The sequence below is a fragment of the Corvus hawaiiensis genome, chromosome 2, assembly GCF_020740725.1.
Source record: "Corvus hawaiiensis isolate bCorHaw1 chromosome 2, bCorHaw1.pri.cur, whole genome shotgun sequence".
Taxonomy (NCBI): Eukaryota; Metazoa; Chordata; class Aves; order Passeriformes; family Corvidae; genus Corvus; species Corvus hawaiiensis.
In genome coordinates, this window is record NC_063214.1 from 29,417,243 (window position 1) to 29,429,562 (window position 12,320).

At 45.4% G+C, this 12,320-nt stretch overlaps 1 protein-coding gene and 1 long non-coding RNA gene across 5 annotated transcripts; one reads left to right on the forward strand and one right to left on the reverse strand.

The window, feature by feature from the left end:
* The first annotated feature begins 1,618 nt into the window (after nucleotides 1-1,618).
* Nucleotides 1,619-12,103, forward strand: GPR161 (G protein-coupled receptor 161). Of its 4 annotated transcripts, none has more exons than XM_048294004.1 (8): nucleotides 1,619-1,699; nucleotides 2,323-2,412; nucleotides 3,153-3,169; nucleotides 3,279-3,869; nucleotides 4,389-5,113; nucleotides 6,632-6,736; nucleotides 7,976-8,095; nucleotides 9,403-12,103. In XM_048294004.1, exons 4-8 carry the CDS (start codon nucleotides 3,430-3,432, stop codon nucleotides 9,648-9,650), a joined length of 1,638 nt encoding a protein of 545 aa, XP_048149961.1. In that variant the 5' UTR covers nucleotides 1,619-1,699; nucleotides 2,323-2,412; nucleotides 3,153-3,169; nucleotides 3,279-3,429; the 3' UTR covers nucleotides 9,651-12,103. The 4 variants fall into 4 exon arrangements, with proteins under 4 accessions (XP_048149961.1, XP_048149962.1, XP_048149959.1 ...); XM_048294005.1 differs by lacking the exon at nucleotides 3,153-3,169 and having other exon boundaries at nucleotides 3,279-3,364; nucleotides 3,458-3,869; XM_048294002.1 differs by lacking the exon at nucleotides 3,153-3,169.
* On the reverse strand, nucleotides 8,402-10,267 carry LOC125321329. Its single transcript, XR_007201510.1, has 2 exons — nucleotides 10,181-10,267; nucleotides 8,402-8,689 (listed from the first exon to the last, which is right to left on the reverse strand). It is a non-coding gene; the product is annotated as an uncharacterized LOC125321329 (long non-coding RNA).
* Nucleotides 12,104-12,320: the final 217 nt, after the last annotated feature.

Genomic DNA, 12,320 nt, shown 5'->3' on the forward strand with positions numbered 1-12,320 from the left:
TGACCGTGCACTGGAACAGGTTGCCCAGAGAAGTTGTGGTGTCTCCCTCACTGGAGATATTCCAGACCTGTCTAGACACAGTCCTGTGGCATGGGCTCTGGAATGACCCTGCTTGAGCAGGCAGGTTGGACCAGATAACCCATTGTGGCCCCTTCCAGCCTACCCTACTGTGATTCTGTGAGGTGATGTGTGGCAGCAGGTGGGTGAGGGGTGGGGATCCACACTTCTCTGTGCTGCCGGAGCTACCATGGGGAGAGTGGGCTCTCCAATCTCCTCTGCCCAGTATGAAGAGCCAGCAAGCTCACCCAAGCCCCTGTTCCAGGGAAGCTGGGCTGCAGAAGCCAGCAGAAAATGTTTGTGTGCCCCACAAGTGCTTGTGCCTCCAGCTACTTCCCCATAAGTACCTTGCCAAGAGCAGTGGGATGGCTGGGTAGGAGCAGTCATGGGAAGCTCAGAAGCCTCTGGTGGCCCTGGGCCATCTCCATGGCCACACTCACAGTTGCAGCAAGCATTACCTGGCTTCATCACACAGGTGCCCTGAGCTGTGTTAGATAGTACACACACGTGCACACAAAATCACAGCTGGGCAAGGTTGGAAGGGGGCACAATGGATCATCTGGTCCAACTTCCCTGTTCAGGCAGGGTCATTCCAGAGCCCATGGCACGGGATTGTATCTAGACGGGTCTGGAATATCTCCAGCAAGGGAGACTGCACAACCTCTCTGGGCAACCAGTGCACAGTCACTTGCACAAGACGTTGGACAAGATGATGTTCTTCATCACATTTAAGTTGAACTTCTGTGCATCAGTTTTTGTTCATTGTGGAATCGCCTGTGCTGATTCAATATATTTTTGAATGCTGTCCAAAGATGCTCTTTTTAAAATGTCAAAGTGCAATGGCGTGGTAAGTTTAAAAAAGTCCTGTAGAAAAGCATCAATAGAACTGGTTGAAAATGATACATTAACTTAGTATTCCAGCAGTGATGGGTGGGTGCTTGTCTTGCTTTTCTGTGTCATCGAAAGGGCAGACTAACTCCTTATGGACTTCCCTTGGCACAGGAGCAAGACACACGGTCCAGCTCCTGCTGTTGGAGCATTGGAGCAAACTGAGACAGCAGCCACAGGAAACTGATGTTCGCAGCATTAAAAACTACCCAGTGCAATCAAAACACAGAACAGCTCACATCAGGGCAGTCACCTCTGCGCTCTTTCCCCCCAGGGAAAGCCAGGAACTAGGGATGCACAAGCACGGCATTTAATTATCGTTCACCCTTTATACTGTGCCCTTTATACTGACACCTATATCCGATGTGTTGCTTCAAGCCTGTGTGTGGGAAAAATTCCCCCGAATCTTCTCTGTGATACTTTTAATAGTGTTTTGGGGTCTAGGAAGTCTTGGCACTTAGGCTCTGCGACTGCCTGGTACTACGAGCCGGAGCAAGTGACTTTACCTCATCCATGTAAATTACGTACCCCGCTCCTTTGAACTGGGCTCCCGGGAAGTGCGCGGACCACCCCGGGGCGGCCGCGGAGAACATGGCGGGCGGGGAGGGGGCGCGGCTGGCTGAGGCGGCGGGGCGGGACGGCGGGAGGGGCAGGCACGGGGCCGTGGCCATGGCGGGGGAGGCTGGGGCCGCGGCGGTGCAGGGGGGTCCCGGCCGCCTCAGCCACGAACGTCCCGCTCCGGCGGCCGTGGGCGGTGAGTGCGGAGCCGGGACGGGGGTAGAGGCGGCGGGAGCGGCGGCGGGACTCGCTCGCCGCCGGCGGGTGGGGGGAGGCGATGGATGCCCGGGGCGGAGGACCCTGTTCCAGCCCTTTGTTCGCTGCCGGAGGGAGCGCGGGGTAAAATGGCGAAACCCCCCTTCCCCACCGTATTTCCAACTCGGTCCTACCCGCTCTGTGAGTGCGGGAATCCTGGCCGCGCTGCCCGCGGCAGGGATGGGACGGGATGGGACGGGATGGGATGGGATGGGATGGGATGCGGTGCTGTCCCCGCCCCAGGTTGCCCTGCCCCGGGAGGGCCACCTCTGCCGGACGCCGCTTTCGCCCCCAGGGTGCATCAGGGCCGTGAGGGGACGGGGAGCGCCAGGTGCCCCCGGGCATCGCTATCGCAGGGGAGCGGCCGCGATGGAAGCTGCGTTTCCAAAACCCGCTCCGGCCAAAAAGTGTTGGAAAGGCACACAGATGTGCTGCAGGCATGCTGAGAGAGAAAGAAACTCGAGGGGAAGTGTTTTTGCAAACATCCTCAGTCAGAGGCTAGGGAAGAGCTAAGTTACGCTTTTACAGAGCATGGCCCAGTAATGTCTTTAATTATGTTCTTAGGAAAGTACAGATAAAAATGGAAAAAAGGCGTCTTTCCAGGCTGACACTGCTGCCTAATGCCACAGCAGCCACACAGATGGAAGTGTTTCTGTGAGTACTCCCGTCTGTCTGGGACCAATGTCTGGCACAGCTGCAGAATTAGCTGAGATAACTTTCCTGAGTCTCTTACTTCCAAGTAATGCTAAAATCAACTTTATATTAATTGGTAGACTCTTTTACTTTTTTGGTCTGCATATTTGCATTTTTTGGTTTTGTTTGTTTGTTTGTTCACTATGCTGTGCTGTAGATGGTTGAAGAACTGAATAAAGTGGGTAGTGAATGTCATTTGGAGGCAGCAGGGAAAAGAAGAATTGCTAAGGAATTGGGAGAAATAACAAGGTTTCACAAGATGAGGTTGTGAATCAGTGGGATGGATGCTAACACTGAGAAGTCAAGGATTAAAAGTTCTCAAGCATTTCTATAGCATGGACCTCATCTTAATGTGAGGAAGTGTCTTTCAGACCTCTCGTACAGAAAGCCAATTCCCCCAGTTCTTTGGTATAGGCAATAAAATACAATCAGCACTGTAGCTAAGGTGATTATGAATGTGGAGAAATGATGTTGGGAGAGTACATGAAGTGGTCCCTGAGTCTTTGAATGTTACTTAGCAGCTGTTACGAAACAGTCAGCAGGGTATGACTAGCCAGGCATCCATAGACCACCAGCAAATGCTGCATAGGCAGAATACAAGGTAACAATCAGGATAAACAGGCAGATTTTTTTTTTTTTAAGTGACTTTCTTTAAAGTAAGAGAAACAAAGACTGATAGTGGCATTCTTGTTTCTTCACAGCCTAGATGAAGGAGCTGGTAAGTAGGATTTAGAAACAAGTAAGATCCTTAGAAATTTTTGAAGTAAAAAGTGCTTATTTTCTTTCTTATTCCCCCCCTTCACCACTTCTTGTCTTCCCTGTTTCAGGCTTGGTGTTGTCATCTTTGGTGTGACCATAGGCAATTTACTGCCCCTTCACTTGCCCATCTAAAATGGTTTCCCACATACTACAGGTAAATTTTAACAAAGGCAAAAGGGCCTCCAGTCATTGGAAAGAGTTTGAAGAACTATTACCTGAATGTTTCTGAGCGTTGTTCTGCTTCTAGCTGCTCAGCATGTCTTGGCTGCTCCAGATCTGCACACTCTGACCATGACCAGCAATTCCTCCCTCAGCAATGGGAAGGGCCTGAGGAACCTGACCACAGAGGAAGATGGGGCAGTCAGAGTAACTGAGTCCATTGCTATAATCGTCATTGCCATCTTCATCTGTTTGGGCAACCTGGTGATTGTCGTCACCCTGTATCGGAAGTCGTACCTTCTCACCTTGAGCAACAAGTTTGTGTTCAGCCTGACCCTTTCCAACTTCCTACTCTCTGTGCTGGTGCTGCCTTTTGTTGTCACCAGCTCCATCAGGCGAGAATGGATCTTTGGGGTTGTTTGGTGCAATTTCTCAGCCCTGCTCTACATGCTGATCAGCTCAGCCAGCATGCTCACTCTGGGACTCATAGCTGTAGACCGGTAAGCTGCTCTTTGGTAATGAATGGCAACAAATTATGTGCTCATCTCGTAGAGTAACTCACTGGTTGTGCATAAGAGTTGAGAAGCACTGCAGAGGGGAACATGGTGTACTGCTGGAGTGACATTTTTCCTCCAGCCCCTTGTGAAATTTTGATGTGGAGCAAGAGAAAGTGATGTCATTAATAACACAAAATGCAGAGATGCATCTAGAGTTTTTTAAAGCTCTTGATGGTATAATAACATACTATTTGATAAACATGAAATAGTGACTTAAAATTCCAGATTATACCCTAAGCATACACTCACGTGTAGGAACAGATGTAATGGTTGCATGAGTGCCTTCATCCAAGTTTGATAGTCTTGACTGCACTGATGCCTGTATGTAACTGTTTCTAGAAAGAGAATTTCTGAGCTTGTTTGAAGAAAAAAGAACTAGATATCAACATCATTAAAGCATGTTCTTTTCTTTATTGTATGTCTTATATGCTCCTGTGGACTACTTCTTTTCTTGCCCCCCAGGTACTATGCTGTGCTGTACCCAATGGTTTATCCGATGAAGATAACGGGCAACAGAGCAGTGGTAGCTCTTGTGTACGTGTGGCTGCATTCCCTTATAGGCTGCCTCCCTCCTCTTTTTGGCTGGTCCTCTTTGGAGTTTGACCAATTCAAGTGGATGTGTGTGGCAGCCTGGCACAAGGAGGCTGCCTACACGGCCTTTTGGCAGATCTGGTGTGCGCTACTGCCCTTCGTGGTCATGATGATCTGCTATGGATTCATATTCCGCGTGGCAAGGATTAAGGCCCGCAAAATCCACTGTGGGAGCATTGTCATTGTGGAGGAGGACTCGCAGAGGAACGGGAGGAAGAACTCCAGCACCTCCACGTCGTCCTCTGGCAGCCGAAGGAACGCTTTCCAAGGGGTTGTTTACTCAGCCAATCAGTGCAAAGCTTTCATAACCATCTTGGTTGTCATCGGGGCTTTCGTCATTACGTGGGGGCCTTACATGGTGGTAATTACATCAGAGGCACTTTGGGGGAAAAACAGTATTTCCCCTGCTTTGGAGACATTGGCTACATGGCTGTCCTTTTCCAGTGCCATTTGCCATCCGCTAATTTATGGGCTGTGGAACAAGACAGTGCGCAAGGAACTCCTGGGAATGTGCTTTGGGGATCGGTATTACCGCGAGTCCTTTGTTCAGCGGCACAGGACATCGAGGCTATTCAGCATTTCCAACAGGATCACAGGTAAGATTTAGCTGCAAAAGATACTTCCTTAATACTACTAAGAGCAAGGCTTCCTGTCTGCCTATGTTTGGCATGTTTCAGGGCTCTGTAACGAAAGTTGAATGTTTCTGGAGTTTTCCGAAGTCTTTTATCAGTCAGGTTATAGACATTTGAATGGAGAATTTTTCCATTTTCTTGCAGTTAACATCTTTCTCCTTCTATAATAAAACTTTCTCAGGCAGAGAAGACATAGTGATGAGGTTAATAAAAATAATTTATTTTCTTCTTTCTTAGCATTTCCTTTTGTGTGCCTTCCATTTTGTGTTGCCCAGATTTGAGCTCTACCGACAGTACTTTTTGCAGCACTTTTTCTTTGATTAATGGCCTTATGCTACAACTCTCTGAAATCCAGTAAGGTTCCACCAGTGTAACTGCTTCTGCAAGTTCAGTTTTTAGGCTTAATGGTTGCGAAGAAAAGATCATAAACAAAGTAAAACCGTGTAAAACCATAGAACTATTTGGTGTCTCCCCATGTTGCAGACTGAGACCTCCAGTTGCTCAGTTTGGTGGTTTGGGATTTTTTTAAGTAGCAAAGCAATGACATTGAGATTTTTAATAATTTCCCTGGTCCTATTCAGAAGCTTCCGAAAACAGAACATCTTCAAGGGATATTTAATGCAGAGGTAAAATCTGAAATTATTTAATTGGGAAGGATGATCTAAAATGCAGAAGGAAGATGAGAGCAGCAAGGCATTCGTTATCTTTTCTGCAACCTGGGAACACTGCAAGAGACTGTCATGTAAATAAAAGAGTTATGGAGCTGTAGCCACATCACAAGCTGCAGGAGCTTTGGCAAGTCTGTATCCAAGAAATACTATGGATTAATACATTGGAAACTGAGGTGAGGAGGGAAAAGAAAGGAAATTTCTTTCTCTTTCCAAGTGATAAACTTGAAGCTGTCAGCTTCTTATTAGATGTAGTAGCTGGAGGCTGATAGGGAGGGGAAAAAGACCCCCAACAAACCCACAACAAAATTTCAAGGTGGGATCCAAAGACAGCACCTTTGTAAAAATCCCAGGATCTCCTCCCTTCTTGTTTTGGAAATTTGAAAGAAGTTGGGCATCTCTGTGCCTGAGCCTTGCTCATAAGCTTCTTCCCACACTAATGGCCTGTCACAGCTGCCAGTGGCTACCAGGTTATTCTCTGTCTAGAAGATGCCTGGCAAATCTCCCCATCCATGTGAGAGCATTTGCTTGGTGCTCAACTTGTCTGGCTGATAAAACACACACAGTTGCAAAAGAGTGGGAGGGACATGTTGCAGGGAGAAAGTAGATTTGCCTTTCCGAACCTGAGAGCTGCTGACTGGATTTCTTAGATGTAAAGTCCAGAAGTCCTGATGCTGTGCTCTCTGCATCAGCAAGGTAAGTTTTATATGCAGAATAATAAATAAGGCAGTGGAGTGGTATTACTGGAAGAGAAGTTTACTCTTGCAAATTCCTTAACCATTCACTGTGTAACAAAAGCAAAATTTTCTTGCAGATTTGGGACTATCTCCTCACCTTACTGCCCTCATGGCGGGTGGGAGGCCACTGGGAAACAGCAGCAGCACAGGAGACACGGGTTTCAGCTGCTCACAGGATTCAGGTAACTGCAAGTCTCTTGCTCCCTACTTGGACAGAAGTTTGCACTTGGCAGCACTCTCATGGACAGTCAGTATTTACACCCACAGATGTCTCCTGGTGGACGAATGACATGAAGCATCTGTTCCAGCTGTTACAACAAAACTGCAGTTGCTTTTTTCCTCCCTTGCTCTTGATAGATTTACTTGCAAAATGCTGCTTACTGGATGATGACCCTCCCTTGGTAATGTGTCCTGGGAACAAGATGCACTGCTTTTGTGCCCTTCTTCAGTTTCTGTTGTTTAGAGACTTTCTCTGTATCCACAAGGAACAGAGCAACAAAGTGCTGTGAAGAATGTGCTTCTCTGTTTCCTATTCTGTAAGAGACTTTTGTCTTGTTCATCCTGCAGTGTAAACATAAACACTTGGGATGGTTTCAGCTTATGATTTCATTACTACTTAAGATCTCTCAACTGAAGATGGTTTGGAAAACAAAAAAAGAGTTCTGATGGTAATTTTCTGTCCAGATCTGTCACTAGATTTTTCTGGCAGTTAACTCAGCTACCAGTCCTTAACTACAGTAGTTATTTTAGAGAGTATTTCTGCTTTAGAGACACCAGAGGGGGATCTTTAAAAGGTTGCTTGGTGTAAGGGAGTTGTTTCCTACAATTGTAAAGGAAGTCTGTGGAGCTGGGATTTATTTTTGGTAGTTGTTTTGTGGTGGTAGCTTTATGCCTGTTGTGGATATTCTGCAGCTGTATGTGATAAAGGAGAGTAGCCTCCTGGTAAACCTGCCTCAGTGAAGAGGATGTGGTGTTACCATCTTGTGAAAGCAGTTTAAACAAATGAACAAAACTAAAGAGACACCAAGTGCTGTTAGAAGTACCTCTGTTGGTTAAGGAAGGAGCACAGTCCATAGTCTGGGAATGGATATACAGTGATCCACTGTGAAATACTATTTCACTTGGATGCTTTTACTGTGAGTTACTGAAGAGCAGAAGGAAGCCTTAGTCCCTCTTCAGTGTTACCTGCTGCATGCAGTACATGATCCTGGGGCCTGCAATGCCCAGTCTCTAATGAGAAGGTTTCCCAATCCTTTGAATGAAAACTGACCTCATTCTTTTTCCATGCAGTGTTTAATTTGAGCTGAAATTTACTCAAAAAGCTGGGTTTAGACATCTTCTGAAGGAACTGCTGAAAATTTTTTGCCACCATATTGTATCCCAGTCTTACTGTTTTACTTGAGGACTCTTGCTCTTTTCAGGAACAGATACAATGCTTCTTGAAGATTATAGCTCAGATGGCCCTCTCGCCCCACACTGCGTCTGTCCCCCTCGAAGGAGGAGTTCAGTGACGTTTGAAGATGAAGTAGAGCAAATTAAAGGTGAGTGTAGGAGTAAGTATGAAAATGCTCAGAGTCAACTATATTGTAGGCTCAGGAAGCCTTCCAGGACCTTGAGAATTGTCTTGAAAAGTATCTGACCACTGTTTGCCTTAACAGACCTGATCATTCATGCAGCTACAACAGAAAGCAAAATCACGTCTTTCTTCCAGATCTCAAGGAGCAGCAAGCAAGGACAAGAGTTAGAAGCTGGGATTCCCTGCAATATATAAAAATTATATTGCACAGCGGTATCCTCTCTGCAACTCCACTCATCTTGGTGGCTGTTACAGTCTGTTTTGTTTCTCAGGGCATATATTTTCCTGCCCTCATATTTTGATTGCATTATCCCTGTGTTTCTCACTTGCTGTCTCTTCTCAACTTTGTCACTTACAGACTTGAAATTCTTCCATTTACAGGCTTGAATGAACTGAATATAATTTTATTCTGTTTAGTTTACTTTTATTTACTTAAATTCCACTTCACTTTACTGGGTGTGTTCCTCAGCAGATATGGGTGAAAACAGATGAACCACATGCACTTTCTTCAGTCAACTTGCTTTTTGGTTCTGGGCTGCCAGAATGTTGCTGTGACCATCTGTAAAATGTTGGAACATTAATTTAGGCTGATAGTTACAATAATTTCAATAGAAGACTCGATAATAACAACTGAATTTTCTAAACAATATATGATTGTGGACAGTATGAAAATAAGCAGAATGCCTTTAAGAATCAAGTAATAATAAAACCTGAAATAATGAGAAAACTCTTTCAATGGAATTTATAAAGATCTTGGCAAAATTCCCTTTTGTCCTCTTCCCAGCATGAAATGAATATTCCCTTGTACAAATACATTAGCATACATTTCCCACTATCTTTCTGAGTGATTACATATGAGCAGACATATAATTTCTTGTCTGAGTGAAAGAGGGAAATCTTAGTGCTCAGGTCCCCAAAGGTTTAGCAGTTCTCCCTGGTGAGTCTCAGGGTTTTCAGGATCCCTGGGGCTTTAAATTATTTCAGCAGCCTCACTGAAGAGTTACATTTGGGATGAACTCTTGTGTTGTTCAACATGTTGGTGGGTAGAGAGGTATACAAATGCTACAAAAACGACTGCATCAATGCAGATTATCCCACTCTGAAGCTTTGTGGCCACAGAATGGTGTAGGAAGCCTGAATATTGTTGGTAAATGTGCTCTGTTGGGTAGTTATTTTGCAGAGAGCATGATCATGCCTTTACAACAGGATCTATATTAGTTTTCAAGCATTTGCACAGTCATGCTCATCAACTGTTATCTTTTTTTTTTTCAGAAGCTGCAAAGAATTCTGTTCTTCATGTAAAAGCTGAAGTCCATAAATCTCTGGACAGTTACGCAGCCAGTCTGGCCAGAGCTATTGAAGCTGATGTGAAACTCAGCCTGTTTGGGGAAGATGCTTTACCAGGAGCCCTGTTCCCCTTGCGGACTCTGGCAGGAAGCAGTGGGAACACGCGGCGTGGTGCCAGGCCCCATGCCAGCCAAAGACTGAAGTTGCAGAGCATCGATGAAGGGAACATTTGACACAAGCACTGGAGTAAGAAAACAGAACGAAACCACTAAGCGGGGCCTACTGCAGCTGTTAGTGTTTCACCAGAACCAGGATACCGTGTCGGGATGTTTCCAATGTTTTTTCAACACATGGAAACAGCTGAATTCTGGTACTTGCATCAGCATTTTGCAGCAGTGTTTGTTTACTGCTTAGGGTGCTCTTTGAGTCTTCTGCCATGTCATTATCACACAGTGCATAGGAATGCAGGGGTTGGTTTCATTGACCAGATCATTAGTCAGTTGAATCTTGGGTCCATTATTGGCCAAAGCTGATACAGGAACAAAACAGAAAACGTATGTGCAGTGTTTAATTCTTTGTTGCATCCATCTTCTTCTGACCACCAGGATAATCAGTTGGTACTTGATAGCTGGAGTGCTCTGATATGAGCCTGTGCATTGGATAAAGCCTTACTGTCAGAGACTCCCAGCTGAGAAACAAGGACTTCACTAAGGGCAAAACCTGAACTTTTCAGAGAGCTCGTGCGGATTATGGTCCTACTTACCTTTGCTGGGGGATATTTATTTCTGTTCAGAATGCCAGATCTGATACTGGACTCTGCTTTGCTTGGCAGCACAGGACTCCAGCTCCTCTGGGTGTAATGGCTAGAAGCAGACCTGGGCTGGGAACAGCATAGAGATGGGATTTGAGGAAATCATTAGTGCAGAATTCTTAGTTTCTCTGAGAACTTCAGCTCATGTCCCTGGTTTTGCTGTTATTAAAAGGGCACTGAGTGGCCGTGCTAAGCTTGAGAGAACATAAGTAAGATATTACCACTTCATATTCAGGATTCATCTTCTAGAGAGAAGAAAGTTGGTTTTTTTAAATCCTGAGGGAATGTAGTATTTAAGCTGTAGTTACCTCAGTGCTTCTATTTCTTTGGAGTATTAATTCAGTAATCTCAAAAATAAGAACATTTGGCACTTACACTGCACTTTGCATGTTCTTAAGCACTGTACAGACATTACCTTGTTAGGCCTTTGTCAGAGGGCTGATGAGCCCTCCTTGCCAAAGAAGGGGAACTCGGCACAGCCAAGCTGCTGGCGGTGAAACAAGCTGTAAAGGTGGGAAGGTTTGTAAGGAAAAGAGGGATGAGGTGGATCATATGAGTATGTTCAGCTTGAGGAACCTTTCTGTGCCTTCCTGGGCTATCCCCTTCCTTACTTTGGTGGGTTACAGCCCTGCCTTACTTCGTATTTCAAAGAGAGGAAGACATGTGAGCAGGATAATTCCTTGGGGGTGGGTGTCAGCAGCAAATGGACTTAAGGACCAAGGATTTGCATTTGTTTACTCTGTCTGCTCCTCTGTGCCTCTACCTTTCCCCAGAAGTGCTTTCTTTGTATGAGGTTTTGCTGCAGGTTGTTTGGAAATCAGGAGCAGGATGTTTCCATCTGGGCAAAAACGAGGCGTATACTTGTTTTGTCTTTGTGTGACTTGTTCAGAGGCACAGAAGCGAAGTGTTGTGAGGCAGAGCCTCGGTCCAGTACTGTATTTAGACATCCTATTTGTCAGTGTTCCCAACTCAGAGATGTATTTCAGCACAAGCTTATGTCCATCTCTGGACAAAGCAACTTGACTTTCTGAACTAGCCTGAATCCCACTGCGTTCCCATGTAAAATATAACTGCATGCTTAAAATTCAGTACATGGTTTGCTGATTTAAGAACAGGCTGTTAGAGCAAGAACACTTAAGCTCCGGTAAGATGGCTCCTAGCATAATGCAGGAATAAACCAATTAATAATAGTGAGGTTCTAACTCCTACGTTTTTTACTTCTTATGTGTTAGAGAAATTTGCATCTGTGGGCACACCTTAGGAAAAGAAGAACCAAAAATCCCAGTATTTGCCGGGAAACACCCTGCATCGAGGTCATTATTGCTGTCATTAACATTACAATCACAGTTGCTTGTAGTACTGAACACTCCTTAAGCTATACACTTGCCTGAAAGTATTTTGTCTGCATCCCTTTTATTCCATATTCCTGCTTCGGAACAAGTTGAGCAGAGTCGTTGCTGAATGTCAGAAGGGCACGTGCAAGTATGAATGCATCGTGGAGGAGTCGGTGCTGGCCCAAAACGCTCTTTTGTGTAGGAGAAAAAATTCCAAGGCACGTGTGAAAGCATAAAAGCGATAGTATTGTGTAAAAAACACGTTTTTCACACAGGTTCTGAGACAAATACAGCCTTCAGGCAGGTCAGGGGGGTTGCAAGAGTTTACACCGTGGCTGAATTTGGCTGCCAGAGTTAATATCGCTAATGTTATTCCTATTTTTGTACACACCTTATAACCCTTCCGTAACTCTGTTATTACCAGAGTCGTTCTCTCACTTGAGTTGTCGTTAACAAAAGCGGTAATTGAGAAATGCACGCATTTTGTAAAACTGTATTTCCCATCTTAAATACAGAAGAGAGAAAAAACAACTTATCCTCAGTTCCTGATGTTTGTTTGTTTGTACTATTATTTCAACTTAAATTAATGTTTGAATATTTTACTTTCAAACGTATGTCCAGCTGGCAGGATGGACCTGTTAGCCGCGGCAGCTGGAGCCGTTTCCAGGACGGGGAGGTGTCCTGGGTGGAGCACGGCTCCTCCCTGCGCACCGGACCGGCTTTGGGAGCGCGGCCGTGCCGGGTGTGATCCCGAGGCG